At 38.4% G+C, this 20,041-nt stretch overlaps 1 protein-coding gene across 7 annotated transcripts in view; it reads right to left on the reverse strand.

Moving 5' to 3' along the window:
- Positions 1-20,041, reverse strand: part of RABGEF1 (RAB guanine nucleotide exchange factor 1) — a 73,602-nt gene that overhangs the window by 34,586 nt on the left and 18,975 nt on the right. For 4 of the 7 annotated variants that reach the window (XM_014842279.3, XM_014842276.3, XM_070484493.1 and 1 more), the window contains 2 exons: positions 9,220-9,408; positions 6,192-6,358 (listed from right to left, as the gene is read on the reverse strand). In XM_014842279.3, coding sequence (XP_014697765.1) covers positions 6,192-6,358; positions 9,220-9,398 — 346 coding nt within the window. In that variant the 5' untranslated portion in view covers positions 9,399-9,408. The remainder of the gene's footprint in view (positions 1-6,191; positions 6,359-9,219; positions 9,409-20,041) is intronic. The other 3 variants (XM_070484494.1, XM_070484492.1, XM_070484495.1) reach the window with 1 other exon arrangement.

Raw genomic sequence — 20,041 nt, forward strand, 5'->3', positions numbered from 1 at the left:
TTTTCTTGTTAGGTAGGTGGTAGTATCACTTTACACACGAACACACTGAGGTTAGAGGATAAATCATTTAAGTGCTGAAAGTCACACAGCTAGTTAAGAGGAAAAGCTGGGATTTGAATCCAGATCTGTGTGATTCCCAATCCCAAATTCTTCACAACCACACCATAACGTCCCTCCTATTATTACAGCATCTATTTATTCCTATTGAAATCAATCACTGAGCACCTACTATGTAAGGCTGTCTGCAAGGCAGATCACATATTAAATCTAGCTAAATTTTTAATGTACAGACTAAACCTGTAAAAAGCAAAGTCATCACTAATAAGTTTATCTGAAAAATACTTGGGAAAGAGTAAAAACCACCTGAAAATGTCAATATCAAAAAAGAACATGATTATGTAGTAAAGATGATTAACACCATTTCTAGTACTAAAAATAGATTTTATATCTGAATATTAAAAAATTTATTGAAAACCCCCATTTCTCAGATTATCCAAACACAATAAGGCAGTTGAGTAGAATATTACAGTTCTTCTGACTTTTTCAGCTGTTCTGACTACAGTTATATAACATGGACTAAAAGGCAGATAGTCTGTAGTATAATAAAAAATATATATTTGGTCTTTGCCCCTGGGTTCCTGGGACAGAGCTCCTAAAACCCTAGGAAACTCCTAAGAGATGGGGGTGAGAGAAGTGTTTTTTTTATTCACAAGCCCCTTCTTCCAAATCTAAGTTTATGCTAATGAGGTGACTCTTGTGGGCCCATAAATAGTTTCAGGGCTTCGGATAGGGGCCAGTCACCAGAGGAACCAATCATGGGATTAGACGGTTGGAAATTTCAGATTAGAGGGTTGAATCTTTCACTTATACCCCACCCTCAACTTCTGACTTCCAGGGTGAAAAAAGGGGATGAAGATTTTTGATCACTAGTGGCCAATGATTTAATCACTCGTCCCTATGAAATGAAACCTCTATTAAAAAACCTCTATAACGAGGTTCGGGGAGCTTCCACATTGGTGAACACATGGAGGCGCTGGGAGCACATGCCCAGAGAGAGCATGGAAGCTTGGCGCCCCCTCCCTACCCTGCCCTATGCCTCTCTTCCATTCGGCTATTCCTGAGTTGTGTCCTTTATAATACACATTGAGTGCAAATAAAGTGTTTTCCTGAGTTCTGTGAGTTGTTCCAACAAAATATCAAACCTGAGGAGAGGGTTGTGGGAACCCTCGATTTACAGCTGGTTGGTCAGAAGTACAAGTGCCCCGACTCCCAGAGATTGCAGCTGGCAAGTGAAGTGGGGAAAGTCTTGTGGGACTGAGCCCTTAACCTCTGGGGTCTGTGCTGACTCTAGGTAATTAGTGTCAGAATAAGACTGAATTGTTGGACACCCAGTTGGTGTCAGAGAATAAAAAACACCACATACTTGGTGTCAAGGAAAAGATTCTCATAGTCGTTATCAATGCAAGTCAGAAACTGATTGTGTTCCAAATACATTCTATTCGATACATTATAAAAGATGATTTTACCAGATAAACAAGTTTCAGAGTAAAGAAGAAGAGGCAACCAAGCAGAAATTGACTTAAGAAATGACTGTAAAAATAGGCACGATCATAAAATCAGTTCCAAATTCAACTTGGGGAATTATTACCCCAGTTTCATCTAAGTGCCACAGAGGCCCTATGATTAAAGTGGTAATTCACTAGTGAGCCTTCAAATGATGTAATTAATACTATGCTTCTACTCAGTTAACATCTGAAATTCTGAGGTCTTGGAATAGCACTGAATGCTGAAGGATTATAGTTTCATAATTTTTTTTTAAATCTTATTTTGAAATAACTTCAAACTTACAGAAAAGTTGCAAGACTGTTAACAAAGAATTCCTTTAACTCCTTTACCCAGGTTCACAAAATTTTAATATTTTGCTACATGTCTGTGTATATTAATTTTTGTAAATTTTTTCAGAGCAGATCATGCTCTTTACCCCTTAATACCAGTATTTCTCAATAACAAGGATATTCTTTTACATAACTACAGCATGTTATTGAAAAAAAGGGCCACAACTAAAAGGACCCACAACGAAGAATATACAACTATGTACTGGGGGGGCTTTGGGGAGAAAAAGGGGAAAAAAAAAGTCTTCTTTAAAAAAAAAAAGAAAAAAAGGGTGTTTTTTTTCTCACATAGGATCCAACTGAGGGTCACACATTCATTAGTGGTCATGTATACTCAGTCTCCTTTAATCTGGAAATGTTCCCCAGCCTTCCTTTGTTTTTCACTACACTGACAATTTCGAAGAATATAGGCCAGTTACTTTACTGAACACCCCTCAATTTGAGTTTCTCTGCTGTTTCCTCATGACTAGATTCAGGTTATAAATTTTCAGCTTAAATATTACATAATTCATATTGTGTTCTTCTCAAAGTATCATATCTGGAGACATATAATGTCTATTTCCCCCCCACCGTTATACAGTTACTATTTTCCTATTTGTAACTAATAAATAAGTTGTAGGAGTTAATTTGAGATCACGTTCACAACTTGTTCCTCAGGAAACTCCCTCCCCATGCCCCAGATTTAGCATCCATTGATGAAATTTGCCTGCATTGGGTCCTGCCCAGTGGCGCAGCGGTTAAGTGCGCACGTTCCACTTTGGTGGCCTACCGGTTCAGATCCCGGGCGCGGATGTGGCACCGCTTGGCAAGCCATGCTGTGGTAGGCGTCCCACATATAAAATAGAGGAAGATGGGCATGGATGTTAGCTCAGGGCAGTCTTCCTCAGCCAAAAGAGGAGGACTGGCAGCAGATGTTAGCTCAAGGCTAATCTTCCTCAAAAAAAAAAAGAAAGAAATTTGCCTGAATCAATTCTTACTATGATGATTGCAAAATGGTGATTTTTCTATCTCCATTGCTTTTCTATATTTGTCAACATTCTATAGTAAAGAAAAGCTTTCTCTTCTCCCTTTGTATCTCTTTTATTAGTTGGATGGACTAACGGATTAACATTTTTTCTACTTTTTTTTTTTGAGGAAGATTAGCCCTGAGCTAACTGCTGCCAATCCTTCCTCGTTTTGCTGAGGAAGACTAGCCCTGAGCTAACATCGTGCCCATCTTCCTCTACTTTACATGTGGTATGCCTACCTCAGCATGGCCTGCTAAGTCTGCACCCGGGATCCGAAGGTGTGAACCCTGGGCCGCGGAAGCGGAATGTGCACACTTAACCATTGCGCCACCAGGCCGGCCCCTGGACTATTATTTTATTCAATCAGTTATACCCCATTTATTGTCCTTGTTTATTTTGATACTCAAATTTGGCCAGTGGGAACCCATTCAAGCTGGCTTCTGGGTCTTCCACATGTCCCCAAATCTTGGGGGGGGAGCCTTCTTTCCCTGCTCCAATCCCGGAATCAGTCATTTCTCCAAGGAATCCTAGTTTACTTTAGTGAAGAATAGTTATTTAAAATCTGAATGGGAAGATTGGTATTTTAATTCTAGATATATACACACACACACACACACACACATTCCGCCTGGGAGCATTGCTTTTAGATTAATTTCCAAAAGATGTACACAAGATTCTACTCGGGGTGACAACGATTATTTGAACTCTAAAAGAAAGGGGCATTTTTGAATGTATGAGCAAGCGTATCAACTTGGCCGATCCACTACGATTTACTATTTAAGCTATGGCTCACTCAACCTTACTTTGGAGATTAAAAAACTGTAAGTAAACTCTCTGAGTTTTTACAGTCAAGCTATTCCATTTACCTTCTCTGAAGGGGCATCTAACTCTTGTTAAAATATTCTTCAAATCCCTTAGAAGATTATTTGTGTCCTGTTTACTACCAAGCTGCCCTAGCTTAAGGTCTTTCTTTTGTGCTACCAACAGAAGCAAGTAAAATATCAAGAGCAAGGGGATCATGTATTAATTAAGTAAAATAAAGAATACAGAACACAAAAGGTCTGTTTTAGTAGAGACCCAATAAATTAAATCTGCATTTAGTATAGGCTAACTTTATCCACACACAAAGGCCAAACAAACAAATCAGTTTGAAATGCAACATTCATCTGGCAAAGTTGTATAAGCAATCTATGAAAGAAAGATCCAATAGCATCCTCTTTTCCAATACACACTCATCAATTTTTTTCAGTACTTTGAGGTCTTTATCCCCATATGCTTTCCATAGACCAAAAAACAACTAAAGATCAAAAATCTAAAGTAAAAATCTATCATTCTAAAAGAAAAGGGAAAAAGGTAAGAACTATTCCATATAAAAGTTTCTAAAATAAAAATTTCTTGGAATTGTTTCTTTTAAAGTACAAACTTTCTTTCTATAATACAATGCACGATGTCAGAAGCTCTTAGGACATGATTTTTCTAAAACTGCCAAGGACAGCCAGCAAATGTCCATGACTATTATGCACTTCAGTATTGGAAACCTCATCATATATCTATATAGATATAGACAACAAGGGATATAATAGCAAAAAACTGAACCAGGAATTAGGTGACCGGAGTTCTAATACATCAACGCATTATATGACCTTGGGTAAATTAGTTAACCTTTATGGACTTTCATACTGTCATTTGTAAAATGAGGCAGAGCTGATGGTTTTATAATTTCTTTACTAATTTATCTATTGCCATATACCATTTCACCACATGTCATAAATTCGTAAGGTTAATGAGACATCCCCAAAGCCAGAAACAGAAATTAGCTAAATAGTAATGAATGGCTTTGGTCAATACCCTTGAGTTCCTTACCAGCAGAGATTATTCTATCAAAAAAACAACATATTCTTAAATAATTAACACTTATTGAAGACATTATCAGGTACTATGCTAAACTCTTTACACACATCAACTCATTTAATCCTCAAAACATGCCTATGCTAAGTATTACTGTCCCTTGGAATAGACAAGGCTTAAAGAGATTAGCTTACTTACGGTCATGCAGATAGTAAACTGCAAAGCTGAGACTCAAACCAGGGTGACTCCAAAGCTTATGCTCTTAACCAGCCTACTACACTACCTCCTAATAAATAAATCATCAGCCAAACACATTCTTAATTTAATCTCTAGCAGATACTGATTATTCCCTTTCTTACTGCAGTAGAGAAAACTGCTATGAGTGACAGCCGACCAAGAAACAATTCCAAATTAATCACGTGAACAAAAATATTATTTAGAGGTTTGCATTTATTAAAGAGAAGTGAGTTTGGTTGTAAGCAATTTTTCCTTTTAATAAAAACAAAGCAACAAAAGTCACGAAATCCTAATGATCAGCAAAGATCTTCAGGTGCGATATTATTATTCATTCCCCTGCTTTTACGCAGACCAAAAACCTCATGACAATTATCCCAGGTTGTGGGGTGCAGGGGCAAGATGGGAGTTCAAAAGAACAGATCTTCTGATAGCATCAGCGGTGCTTCCCAGTCTCCCTACCATTTCAAATTTCCTGCATAACTCTGATTACCAACATGAAGGTTCAGAGACTGAGCCCTAAGAACAGACATTCTTTCTTGCTTCCTGCTAGGCCACTTCCACTAGCTTGTCTGCTCACTGGTAGAACAAGTGTGACTTCAGTGACAATCCTTTTGCTGATTATACAGCATTTTAAGAAGTAGGATGAATAAGGTCAAGTACATGCAAATCCATGCACTAGAAAATACCTACTATGGGTTACTTTCACTCCTCTAAAAGCCTAAAGTGAGCCTTTTCCTTTATGTTCTCTATTTCCTCAAGACACAAGCTGTCTCTCAAATAAGCTCTCAGAAAACCTCTTTTTTAGATGACTTCAGCCCACAAACAGCCATTTCTGATTAAGTTATGGAGAATGAGGATACTATACAAAGGAGAATAAACCAGAATCCAAAAATTAAAGGCAGAAAAAATAAAACATCCAAAAAGACAGCCATCTGGATGATAATGAGTTTTATAAAGAAAACTATATACTGTTTCAATTCTCTTTATTCCTCCTATAGAATAAAAGAGCTTTTCTACAACACAGTGTCTTCCAACCAAAGAGATTTCTGGTTTCATATATCATCTGACCCTCAAACCCAATTTCGGGTCTCAAATCTGGGGTGATATTTTCTGAAAGCTTACAGAAATTAAAAAAGTGAGCCCATATGCATTGTGGATCTACTCTGTATCTCATTTGGGCACAGAAAGAAAAAAATCAGAAAATTACCCTTCTTTGATCCAACCCTGGATGAAGCACTGAAGAATTTCTTCACTGTGGTAACCTTGCGGGTCTTCTCATTGGTTTTCTTTTCTTCAAACTTGGAAAATGTGAGGGACTGGGCCCCTTGGCTGCTCTGACTGCTGGCAAAGGCCTCTTCCTCCTCCCGTTGAAGTCTGTAACTCAAGAGAGGATTAAGAATGACCCAGATATTCCCCAAGTTTTCCTTGTATTGAAAGGTTATTACTCAACTAATTGAGGAGGATCTGAAATTTTTAGAACTAGAGGATAAATACACCCAATAGGGCTGAGGTCTCTGATATGAAACTATCCTACATGCCACTACCGACTTCAAAATGGACCTTCTCTATGGATCATGTTCATTCAAGTAACTGTATTAGGGTTACATAAAAGAAATAAAGTCTAGTTCTTTTCCCTAACAAGCTCAAGGTTGGAAGGGAGAAAGCAGTAAGTAAATAACTACCATATAACATGACAGTTCCTACGGCAGAGAGTGAAACCCAAGTGCTACGAGAACAGAGGAAAGAACAACTAAAACTAAATGTGCTGGAGGAGTCCAAGAAGGTCTTATAATGGTGAGTGACATTTAGGTTGGTCTTAAAGGATGAGTAGGATTTCGTCAAGTGAAAGGGCATTCCAGGAAGAAGGAACTACAAATGTGAAGGCATGTGGTTTTTGTTGTGGACCAAGCTGACCATAGTCAGAGTACTGATGGTATGATGAACTATGATGCTGGAGGTACAGGTACGCACCAAGTGGTAAGGAACTTTGACTGCCAACTTACTCTATAATCCTGGATTTCATGGCAGGGAACCAAAAAAGACTGGCAATCCAGTAAGTTACCATCATCAGATCTGTACTTTAGAAAAATAATGCAGGTAGCTGTGTGACAATTTGAGAGGTACAGAGACCAGAGATAGGAACAATAATTAAGAATACATTAATTCATGGGGCTGGCCTGGTGGTGCAGCAGTTAAGTGCACACGTCCCGCTTTGGTGGCGTGGAGTTCGCCGGTGTGGATCCCAGGTGCAGACATGGCACCGCTCGGCAAGCCATGCTGGGGTAGGCAACCCACATATAAAGTAGAGGAAAATGGGCATGGATGTTAGCTCAGGGCCAGTCTTCCCCAGCAAAAAGAGGAGGATTGGCAGCAGATGTTAGCTCAGGGCTAATCTTCCTCAAAAAAAAAAAAAAGAGAACATATTAATTCTTAATTATTAAGAATAATTAAGAATATATTATAACTGCGGTGGTGCAGCAGTTAAGTTCACAAATTCTGCTTTGGCGGCCTGGGGTTCACTGGTTCAGATCCTGGGTGCAGACCTAGCACCACTTGTGAAGCCATACTATGGCAGGCGTCCCACATATAAAGTAGAGGATGATGGGCACGGATGTTAGCTCAGGGCCACTCTTCCTCAAACAAACAAACAAACAAACAAACAAAGAATATATTACAAAGACTTAAGTGAAAGAAAATAAGAACCTGGAAAACAGAAGAGGAGGAAATTCAAAAGACTTCTCTGAGCTGGAGTAAGTAGAACTTGTTCAATTAGTTGTAGATAGTGTGAGAGGTGAAGGAGAAATTAAGATGACTCCAATGTTTTTTAGCCAACTGAATAGTGATGTCATTAACTGATACAGGAGGAGAGTTAGAAGGAAATGTTGGAAGTGGGGATTAGAAAAAATAAAAGAAAGAAACTTGGCCTTGGACCAGTTGAATTTGAGGTACTTATACTAAATCTCAAAGGCTACCTATATAACAATTGTTCCCTAGACAGCAGCATCAGTATAACCTGGGAATCTGTTAGATATGTAAATTCGCAGGCCTCATTCCCAACTACTAAAATCAGAGACTCTGAGGGTGAGGTCCAGCGATCATTGTTTTTACAAGCTTTCCAGGTGATTTTCATACCTGTTCAAATTTGAGAAAAAATGCTGTGGGAAATTTCAAGTGAAGTCACAACTGGAAGCAGTAACAAATAGCAAGAAAATCACAGGTAGAGATGTCAGTCTGAGAATGGAATAGGGACACATCTTTCTCTGAGACAAACTAAAAGTTAACATACATAAAGATATTAGTACTTTTTGATGAGGAAAGGGGAGAAAACTAAGGGAATTCATACCTAGTGACCTCTAGTTTCTTTGTGAAATAATATCAGCTACTGAGAATTATAGGAGTGCAGCAGGAAGCATGAGGAAGCAGTTAATATTCTACGTCTATATTTTCTCTCTTTGATTGACCATGGACTCACTGAAAGCAGTGAGTGTACTTTATAATTTTCTGAGTTCACCACAGATGCTAGCAAGGTAGTCACTCAACAAATATTGATGAAATTTAGACATAAAACTAGCAAAAGCTGTCACCATTCAGGCAGACTTTCTTTTATTGAGAAGTTTTACAGTTTCTAGGATGCTCTGGCAAAGAATTAACATTATGCATGGCATTTTATTAGTGCCTATGCTCACTAGGTATTCTTTTAATTTTTCCCATAATCATATTTCTGCATAATACAAACTACTTTTGACTAACAAACTCCATTTTTAAGGAAAAGTTAAATTTCCATAATGCAAGGACTATGTATACAAATCAACAGGTTTCTACTATTATGTTTTTATCACTGTGCCAGATGCCATAATGGATATATTAAAAGAACGAGGAAAACAATGCTTGATGAGAGCCATGTGGTTGGTACATCACATATATTACTTCATTTAATCTTCACCTCATTCTATCTCCATTCTTCTCCTCCAAGGATCTTATTGCCTATATTAGAAAAGTAAGACTAACATACCCCAAACATAAATAATTAAAAGTTAAGACAAAGCCAAGTGAAGAAATCACTGAAAACTATTCAGTAAGTGTTGACTGAGAAGAAAAGGAAAAAAATTCATTCTGTTAATATTAAGCTGACTTGTTGATAGATCAAAACAGAAGAGAAACATGTATTCTGACAGTGACAAAACCATGTATCCAGTTATATCTCTGTTAAACCACCCCTAGTTAAGTCCTTTTACCGCTCTGCCAGTTCCCAATCCTCCTGAATCTGCTTCTGCCTGGCTTTGTGGTACTCCTCCCTCCAGCACTTGGAGCAGAAACCCTGCCAAGCAGGGTTGCCATAGTAACCACATCCTTTCTTGCATAGGAGCTCCGATTGATCCACATGAATTCCTCGGCGTTCAGACTTAAGGCTCATCTTCTTCCTGCTAATGAAGTAACAAACAAGAAAGTATTGCTGAAAATGAATTTCTTGTCATTCTATCAGCACAGCAATTAAAAACAAAAAAATGAGTGAGTCCATAATCTTCAAGCTATAAGGGAGAGAAGGAAGTAAGGAAGGAAGAAAAGGTGGGAAAGAGAAAGACTAAATATAGCAAATTTCTGACAGTCATGAGAAAAGACTTCTAATTCTCTGCACAATAATATAAAGAACACTTTAAAAAAAGGACTAATATTGGATTAAAGACCTAAATGTAAGACATGAAACTAGAAGATATAGGAGAAAAACTTAATGACCTTGCATTTGGTGATGATCTCCCGGATAGGACACCAAAAGCACAAGCAACAAAAGCAAAAGTTGACAGATGGGACTACATCAAACTTAAAAAGTTCTGCTCAGAAAAGGAAAGAGTGAGAAGGCAACCTACGGAATGAAAGAAAATATTTGTAAGCCATGTATCTAATAAGGGGTTAATATCCAGAATATATAAAGAATACATAATTCCTACAACTCAACAACAAAAATAATCCAATTAAAAATTAGCAAAGGACTTGTATAGACAGTTCTCCAAAGAAGATATACAAATAGCCAACTAACATGAAAAAATGTTCAAGATCATTAATCACCAGGGAAATGCAAATCAAAGCCACAACAAGATAGCACCTCACATCCGTTAGGATGGCCACTATGAAAACAACAGAAAATAACAAGTGTCAGTGAGGATGTAGAGAAATTGGAACCCCTGTGTCCAGTTGGTGGGAATGTAAAACGGTACAATCACTGTGGAAATCAGTATGGCGGTTCCTCAAAAAATTAAAAACAGAAGTACCATTTGACCCAGCAATTCCACTGTTGGGTATGTATTCAAAAGAACTGAAAACAGGATCTTGAAGAGGTATTTGCACATCCATGTTCATTGCAGCATTATTCACAATAGCCAAGAGCTGGAGTAACCTAAATGTCCATCGAAGAATGAATGCATAAAGACAATGTGGTACATGCAATGGAATATTATTTGGCCTTAAAAAGGAAAGAAATCCTGTCATATGCTACCAACACGAATGAACCTTGAGAACACTGTGCCACGTAGAACAAGCCAGTCACAAAAAGATAAATATTGCATGATTCTACCTACATGAAGTATCTAAAGTAGTCAAACTTCTAGAATCAGAAAGTAGAATAATGGTTGCCAGGGGCTGGGGAGAGGGGACAAAGAGGAGTTGTTTAGTGGGTACCGACTTTCATTTCTGCCAGACAAAAAAGTTCTAGAGATCTGTTGCACAGCAAGGTGCATCTAGTTAACACTACTATACTGTTCACTTTAAAAATGGTTAAGATGGTAAATTTTATGTTTTTTACCACAATAAAAAATAGATTTTAACATTAACAAAAAAGAAAGGGCTAACAGATCCTTCTTAGTTGCTACCAAAAAAAGTTCTACATTTTTAACCTGAGCGATAAAGTAAAATACTCTGTGTTCTTAGTACAGTATGTTACTTGGCTCAAAAAGACAACTTTATTTCAATGATATGAAAGTGAATACTTTGTCTCAAATGAAATTATTTAATATTTACCAAGAACGTGAGTATAATTAAAGCATCAGAAGAGAGTCCAAATTTGTTGAGATGGCATTCAAGGCCCTCAGTAATCTAGGACAAATTAATATGAGCCTACTATCTGCCAACACTCACTACATGCCCAATATTGTGACAGGTACTTACAATTATTTCTCACAAGAACCAAGGTAGATATTATCTCTACTTTATTATATGTGAAAACTGAGGTTCAGAGAAATTTTCAAAAGTATGTAAACTCTACTAAAAACAAGCAACAGAGAAGAGATTCAAAACAGGCAGGATTCCGAAATCCTTGCATCACATTATTCCCAGTCTACTTGTCTAGACTCACATTCCCGAACACTGTAAAGTTCAATCACATCACCATTTCCAAAAAAGATCATGTGTCTTCATGCCTCAGCCTGGAATTCTTTCCTGTACTTTTCTTCTGCTTTTTCAAAGGTGATTCTCTCTGAAGATGAAGCTCATTTTAAGAGTCATCTCAGTGAAGCTTCCCATGAGCTTCCTCCCAACCAGCACTAACTTGGAACCTGCATTCTCGTAACACTGCTTATTTAGGAACCAATTCTATCATCCTACTTTGTTATAAAGAATTGTCTTTTACATTGTTATAAAGAATTGTCTTTATGTTTGTCTTCCTCCTGCCTAGACTAGAAGCATCTTGAGGAGCTGCTCTATATTCCCGACAGAACACAGTACGGCCCTAAGGTGCTCGAGATGTGTTTTCGATTGCACATGGAGACAGGGCGGTTTTGTACTCAGCCTTCATTTGGACAGTGAATAAGCTTCCCTATAAGATTTGATACAAATCTGAGGACTTATGTAATGTTTAAAGTCAGAAAGATGTTTAAATAATAAGGAGAAACCAATAAAAAATGTGTATTGAGTTGATTATGAAACCAGGGAAACTTTTACCTATGACTTTTATTTTTAGACTATCAGCAAAATAATGTAGATTTTTCTGCAGCACTATTTCCTAACAAGATTCTTTACTTGGCAGGTAAAAAATATTATGGCAGACTTCATCTTTGGCAATCAACTGGATCTCACCAATCTTGTGAGGTTGACTCATCTTACCAACCCCTATTTTCTTCTTGCTACTATCATGTTATAGCTGTTAAGGGAGTGAAGAAGAACCACCTAAGAGCTCCTAAAAGGAAGGATTCTTTGCCCGTGGCAGTAAACAGAACGAGATAACGCTGGTTTAGACAGAGAGAGAGAAACAGTTGTAGAAAACCTACCTATGTCAAGTACTTACAAAATAGAGAATCATTTACTTACCAAAAGTTAAAGAATTGATATCCCCATTTCAAAGTTAAATAAATGAAGCTTGAAGAGGTCAGTACTTGGGTAAGGTCACACACGTTAGAGTTAAAATTTGAAATGATATCTTAAGTTTCAAAGTCTGTTTTCTTTTCTACTATATCATATCTTATTTGCTCATAGCATCAGGATTGTATTATAAATTGCTACCCAACAATTTCCCTTCAAATTCAAATCATATGGCCCTCATTCTTCTTTACATAAACAAATAAACTGCCAAACAAACACAGAAAAAGTGGCACTTCACAGTGTGTATTCAAGAAATTCAAAAGTCCAGACAAAATTAAGTCCTAAATCTTGAGGAGCCTACCATTAATTTAATTCAAACATTTACTGAGTGTCAACTGTGTGCACAGAATTGAGCTAGATGCCATTGATAATACCATTCACAGAACACGTCCTTGCCCTCAAGCAGCTCATAACCAAAAACACAGGCAGACTATACAACGCGGAAAAAGAGAAAGTGAAATGAAACTGTGGGGGAGGAGAAGGCCAGGTAATTCTGACTTAGGGAGTATGGAGAGACAACTTGGGCCAGAGGTAGGGGTTTGGGGGTGTAGGCTTTCAAGAGCCTTGAGTTGAACCTTAGAGGATCTTGGAGACATGACACAAAAGAGGCCGGACATTACAGACAGGAAGAGTATCCTTCACAAAAAGTTCAGAGATAGGAAAGTAAATGTAGAAGGTGAATGGCGTGGTATAAACAGGAGGTAAACTGAAGAAGTTAGGTGTGAAGTCAAATTATGATAGCTTTTTAAAACTCCAGGCTAGAGAGCATGGACTGAAGCATCACTGAAAGCTCCTGAAATGGGGAAATCATAAAGTCTCTATTTTAAGACATAAAGCTTGAGAGATGGAGTTCTATCTTCCATCATGATGAAGTGAGAAGGACAATAAAATCCTTGCCCTAAAATCAACCATAAAGATGGACAAAACTTACTCTCCGCTGACGGATCTAAGCGTGAGGCAAGGAATGCATTTAAACCTCAGGACCCCAGCTCTTTCTGCTGGGGTCTCTCGTGTCTCCGTGTATGCACAGGCTCTGTTGGCCTTACTAGCTAGACGTGATTGCACACAAACTTAATCTTTGTCTAAATAAACAACAATTTTTGGTTGAACATTAAGGTATGCAGGCACAGGGATGACCCCTAGAAGGAATAAAACTAAAAAAGTAAAAACAAGAAAAAAATTGAGCACAGATATCAGGGGCCACACCTTGTGGGAGAGAGAAACCTCACAGATTTAGTCCAGCTATAAAACCTGGATGGTTTGCATCAAGCACTACTTTTGAGGATTCTCAAAGGCAAAAGGGAGAAGGAGAATTGGAGAAGATGACCTCAAGTCAACAAATCACCGAACCCTAGTAAGTTTACCATTTTTCCCCTCCGCTCCTCTGGTTTTCGTTCAAGGAAAGAGAAAGGGAATTCCTAGCACTGAGAAAATATGGAAATCCCTCCATTTTACTGTCTTCCCCACCTTCTCTTGAGCCACAGCACCTAAGCAATCACGTGGTGTCTGCAGCAATGGTTGGAGTGAGAGTCTGCAGGAGCCAAACTCTGAGGAAGAGGAACTATCAGTTTTTTCTATGTTCTATCCTCCTATTTCTTGGCCCCAAATGTGCAGACTGTTGTGGAAATACATAACAGAGTAGGGTAAAGAACTCCACAGTTTTCTGGCCAGAGGAAAGATGAGTCCCTAAGGAACAAAAAAAGTACAGAAGAAATCATTGAGGAGTACTCAAGAAAGCAACCTGAAAATGTTGTTTGTGCACTCCTGGGCTCCCCCTAGGCTGTGCATGCATGGATCTGATGCTATGCAGGACCAAAGACTAAAATTCAAACTAATGGAGACCACCACACAGGTTTCAGACTGGCATGCATGAAACAGATCAAAACAGCACTGCAAAGGCTTTGATAAAGGAACTGACATTGGAACCATGGCCCACAGAAGGTGGGTTGGAACTTGCAGCCCAAACTTGGAAGCAAAACTAAAAACTTTTGCTTTGCAAATGACACTATTAAGAAAATGAAAAGACAAACTACAGACCAGGAGAAAATACTTGCAAATCATATTTCACAAAGGACTTGTATTCAGAATACATAAGGAATCCTCAAATCACAATAGTGAGAAAAACCACCCAATTAAAAAAATTGGCAAAAGACTTCAAAGAAACTTAACCAAAGAGGATATATACACTGGGAGACAATTCTCCACGGGGGACTCACATTTCGGTACAACAGGCCTTTGGAACAGACTATCTCTTTGCACATGTTTGCGTATCTAACATTCTTAGAAGACATAGATAATTATCTCCCTCTAGAGCAGAGAGCAAGTTTGCTTACTGTCCCAAACAACAGAAAGAATTGTTTCACTCCAGGTCAAAGGTCAGGCAGGTTTGTTTGCTGCCTTTACAAAAGATTTGGGTTCTCTAAACTTGGGTTCCTCAGCTGTGACATCAATCCCATGGGACTTGGGGGGCAAGGACAGCCCATGTGAAGAAAAAGCTTGTTTTGCTGATGTCCTGTGAATAATAAAGTCTTTTGTCTCCGACTCAGGAATCTCATGTCTTCTGCCAGGATCCATGAAACTGTGGCAGGCTGACTTGTTGCTTCTAAGTCGGGTAAAAAAAAAAAACTCAGGTCCTTCACAGTTCTTAACAACAGGGCAAATAAGCACATGAAAAGCTGTTTAACATCATCATTCATTAGAGAAATGGAAATTAAAACCACCATGAAATATCACTACATTCCTATTAGAATGGCAAAAATTTTAAATACCATTAATACCGTGGTAACAAGGATACAGAGCAACTAAACCTTCACATGTTCCTAGCGGAATGCAAATAGTACAGCTACCATTGAAAAATTTGATAGTTTCATAAAAAGTTAAATATACACTTATCACACAACCCAGCAATCCCACTGTCGGTTATTTCCTCTAGAAAAATAAAACTGATGTTCACTCAAAAATCTACACACAAATGTTTCTAATAGCAATACTCATGATCATTAAACAACAGAAACAACCAAAATATCCTTCAATGGGTGAATGGATAAACAAACTGTGTGGTACATCTATGCAATGGAATGCTACTCAGAAAAAAAAAAAAGGGATGGGGAGTACTGATATACCCAACAACTTGGATGAATTTCAAAGGCTTTATGCTGAGTGAACAAAGCCACATTTAAAAGTTTACATAGTGTATGATGACTGTTTGTTGGGAATTAGGGTTGGGGGAGGGTATCTATAAAAGCATAGCACAAGAGGTTTTTGGAGGTGATGTAACTGTTATTATGGAGGTGTTTACATAAATCCATACATGTTTTAAAATTCAAATAACTGTACATTCCCTCCAAATTCAATTTTACTGTATGATTTTTTAAAAAATTTGAGAGGCAATTTCTAGGTTGGGTTGAGGAAAAATGTAGCAGACAGAGATAGTGATCAAGAGACAACTTCAATAAGAAGTTATATAATAGAGGTAATACAGAGGGGATGGAGAAGGGAGGGACGGTCAAACACTGTGAAGGTTGCATCTGAAACAGTTAACGAATGAGACATGGCAGGGAGACTTGCAAGTTTACAAACACTCTTTACTGCCTCTACAAGATTAAAACCCTCCAAGGACAGGATTTAGATTCAACACGCCCACCATTTAGTAAACGAGGTGGAGGTAGAAAGGACGAATAAGTAAATCTAGCCAGAGTCTAGAATGTTGAATTGAAAACACTTTAAAAATCATCTACTTTCTCTTATTATAATACAGATGATGACACTGAGATGAAGTTACGATTTGTTCAATCGAAAAGTAGAAAGGCAGGGACATCACTAGAGCCTACAATTATACTAAGTCCCCAACCCACAAAGGTAGACTGCTAACAGCCATGTGTGTATAAAGTGAGTGTCCCCCGTTCCCTGCCACTTCAGGGTCACAGCTGACTGAACCAGAGGTGGATACATAACCCAAACTGAAGTTTTGGAAATGGGACTAAGTCTAGGCTGTTCTCTTAAACGATGGAGGAGCTGTGGGATGACCATCTTCCATCAAATGGTCTCAGTAATAGGATAACCAATCTGCAGAGTGAAATAGATAGATACACACCAAGAAGCAGAGAAAAGTGGCAGAAGAAAAACACTCTCTAGGTCCACTGAGCGTATTAGGTTAAGCAAAGGCAGACAGAGAAAGACGAATAGCATATGATTTCACTCATATGTGGAAGATAAACACACACACACATAGATACAGGGAAGAGATTGGGGGTTACCGGAGGGGAAGGGAATGGGAGGGGGGCAAAAGGGGTAAAGGGGCACATATGTGTATGATGGATTGAAACTAGACTTTTGGTGGTGAACACACACAGTCTATATAGAAGCCAAAATATAATGATGTACACTTGAAATTTACACAATGTTATAAACCACTGTGACCTCAATAAAATTTTTTAAAAGAAAAAGAAAAATACTCCCTAGGTATTCAGGGGTTTCCATTTCTCAGTTCCAATCCTCTGCTAAGATTTAGATGCCTGTCTACCCTCAGATTCTGAGACACACTGCTTGACTTCCCACTGTTTTTTTCTTTTTTTCTTATGCTAATTCCAGCAAAGCCTATTATCTGCACCCAGACTTGTCCAGGTACTATTCCAGAGCTAGAAAAACATAATAGGATTGCTGTGAAAACTACTTAGCACATACTAAGGGCTTAATAGGTATTGAGATGAAAACAATAATAATAGCTATGAGTCTATGAAGACTGATTTGGGGAGGACATGAGATCGTGGAGATCAGTCAAATCTACATTCAAATCCCAGCTCTGCTACTTATTAGAAATGTGACTTTGGACAAATTACTTCTGAAACTTCCATTCATATCTCTCTGTCCAATTTCTGCTCCTACCATTCTCCATCTTTTTACAAATCTAAGCCTCATAGGCCTTGTGCCCCCATGACATTTGCTCTCTGGTGTCACACCTATGATTATGCTACCTTACATGGCAAAAAAGACTTTGCAGGTAATTAATTAGCAATCAGTTGACCTTAAAATATGGAGATTATCCTAGATTATCCAAGTGGGCCCAAGTACACGAGCCCTAAATGCAGAAGAGGACAGGAAACCAGAATAGCCAAAACAATCTTGAAAAAGAATGTAGGAGGACTTATACTTCCCAATTTCAAAACTTACTACAAAGCCATGATAATCAAAGCAGTGTGGTACCGGCACAAGGTCAGACATATAAATCAATAGAATAGAATTGTGTGTCCAGAAACAAACTCATACATCTATGGTCATAAGGATGCTGAGACTATCTAACAGAAAAAGAAGTCTTTTCAGCAAATGGCACCAGGACAATTAGATAGACACATGCAAAAGAATAAAGTCAGACTCTTACCTCATACCATATACAAAATTTAACTCAAAATAGATCAAAGATCTAAATGTAAAAGCTAAAACTATAGGGGCCAGCTCGGTGGCCAAACGTTAAGTTCACACATTCTGCTTTGGCAGCCCAGGGTTCACCAGTTCAGATCCTGGGTGTGGACCTACGCACTGCTTGTCAAGCCATGCTGTGGCAAGGCATCCCACATATAAAGTAGAGGAAGATGGGCACAGATGTTAACTCAGGGCCAGTCTTCCTCAGCAAAAAACAAAGACAAGGAGTGGTGGCAGATGTTAGCTCAGGGCTAATCTTCCTCAAAAAAAAAAAGCTAAAACTACAAAAACTCTTGGATAAAAACATAGAGGTAAAATTACATAATCTTGGATTTGGCAAAAGATTCTTAAGTAGGACACCAAAAGCATAAGAAACAACAGAAAAGATACAGAAATCATGCTTCATCAGAATTAAAGACTTTTGTGCTTCCAAAGACCTCATCAATCAAGTGAAAAGACAATCCACAGAATGGGAGAAAATATTTCCAAATCATGTATCTGATAAAGAACTTGTATCTGGAATATATAAAGAACTGTTACAAGGCAATATTTAAAAAGATGACTCAATTTTTAACAGGTAAAAAATGCAAATAGATACTTCTCCAAGGAAGATATACAAATTGTCAATAAGCATACGAAAAATTGTCCGAGATCATCATTCATCAGGGAAATGCAAATCAAAACCACAAGATACCACTTCACATCCAGCAGGATGGCTAGAATAAAAAAGTCAGATAATAACAAGTGTTGACAAGGATGAGGAAAAATTGGAACTCACAGACACTGCTGGTGGGAATGTAAAATGGTGCAGCCGTGGACACCATAACTCCTCAGACGAGGGAAACAATAGAAAGAATAAACAAATGGGACTTCATCAGACTAAAGAGCTTCTTCAAGGCAAGGGAAAACAGGATTGAAACAAAAAAACAGCCCACTAATTGGGAAAAAATATTTACAAGTTACTTACCTGACAAATCTCCATAATATATAAAGAGCTCACACAGCTCAACAACAAAAAATTAAACAACCCGATCAAAAAATGGGCAGGGGACATGAACAGACATTTCTCCAAAGAAGATATAAGGATGGCCAATAGAGACATGAAAAGATGCTCATCATCACTAATCATCAGGGAAATGCAAATCAAAACTACACTAAGATATCACCTTACACCTGTTAGAATGGCAAAAATATCCAAAACTAAGAGTGACAAACGTTGGAGAGGTTGTGGAGAAAAAGGAACCCTCATACACTGTTGGTGGGAATGCAAACTGGTGCAGCCACTACGGAAAACAGTATGGAGATTTCTCAAAAAGTTAAAAATAGAAATACCTTATGACCCAGCCATCCCACTACTGGGTATCTATCCTAAGAACCTGAAATCAGCAATCCCAAGAGTCCCATGCACCCCTCTGTTCATTGCAGCATTATTTACAATAGCCAAGACGTGGAACCAACCTAAGTGCCCAGCAACTGATGACTGGATAAAGAAGATATGGTATATACATACACAATGGAATACTACTCAGTCATAAAAAGGGACAAAATCGTCCCATTCACATCTACATGGATGGACCTTGAGAGTATTATGTTAAGCGAAATAACACTGACAAAGAAAGACGAACTCTGTATGACTCCACTCATAGGTGGAAGTTAACATATAGACAAGGAGAACTGATTGGTGGTTACCAGGGAAAAGGGGGAGGTGGGGGGAAGGCACAAAGGGTGAAGTGGTGTACCCACAACATGGCTAACAATAACGTACAACTGAAATTTCACAAGGTTGTAAACTATCATAATCTTTTTTTTTTTTTTGGAGGAAGATTAGCCCTCAGCTAACTACTACTGCCAGTCCTCCTCTTTTTTCTGAGGAAGTCTGGCTCTGAGCTAACATCCGTGCCCATCTTCCTCTAGTTTATACGTGGGACGCCTACCACAGCATGGCTGCCAAGCAGTGCCATGTCCGCACCCGGGATCCAAACCAGCGAACCCCGGGCCACCGAGAAGCGGAACGTGCGAACTTAACCACTGCGCCACCGGGCCGGCCCCAAAACTATCATAATCTTAATAAAAAAAAAAATGGTGCAGCCGCAAACCATCTCACAGTTCTTCAAACGATTAAATATAGTTATCACATGACCCAGCAACTCCACTCCAAGGTATAAACTCAAAAGAAATGAAAACATATGTCCACACAGAAACTTGTACATAAATGTTTATAGCAGCATTATCCATAATAGCCAAAAGGTGGAAATAACCCAAATGTCTATCAACTGATGAATAAACAAAATG

Source organism: Equus asinus, chromosome 14 (assembly GCF_041296235.1).
Source record: "Equus asinus isolate D_3611 breed Donkey chromosome 14, EquAss-T2T_v2, whole genome shotgun sequence".
NCBI classification, from domain to species: domain Eukaryota; kingdom Metazoa; phylum Chordata; class Mammalia; order Perissodactyla; family Equidae; genus Equus; species Equus asinus.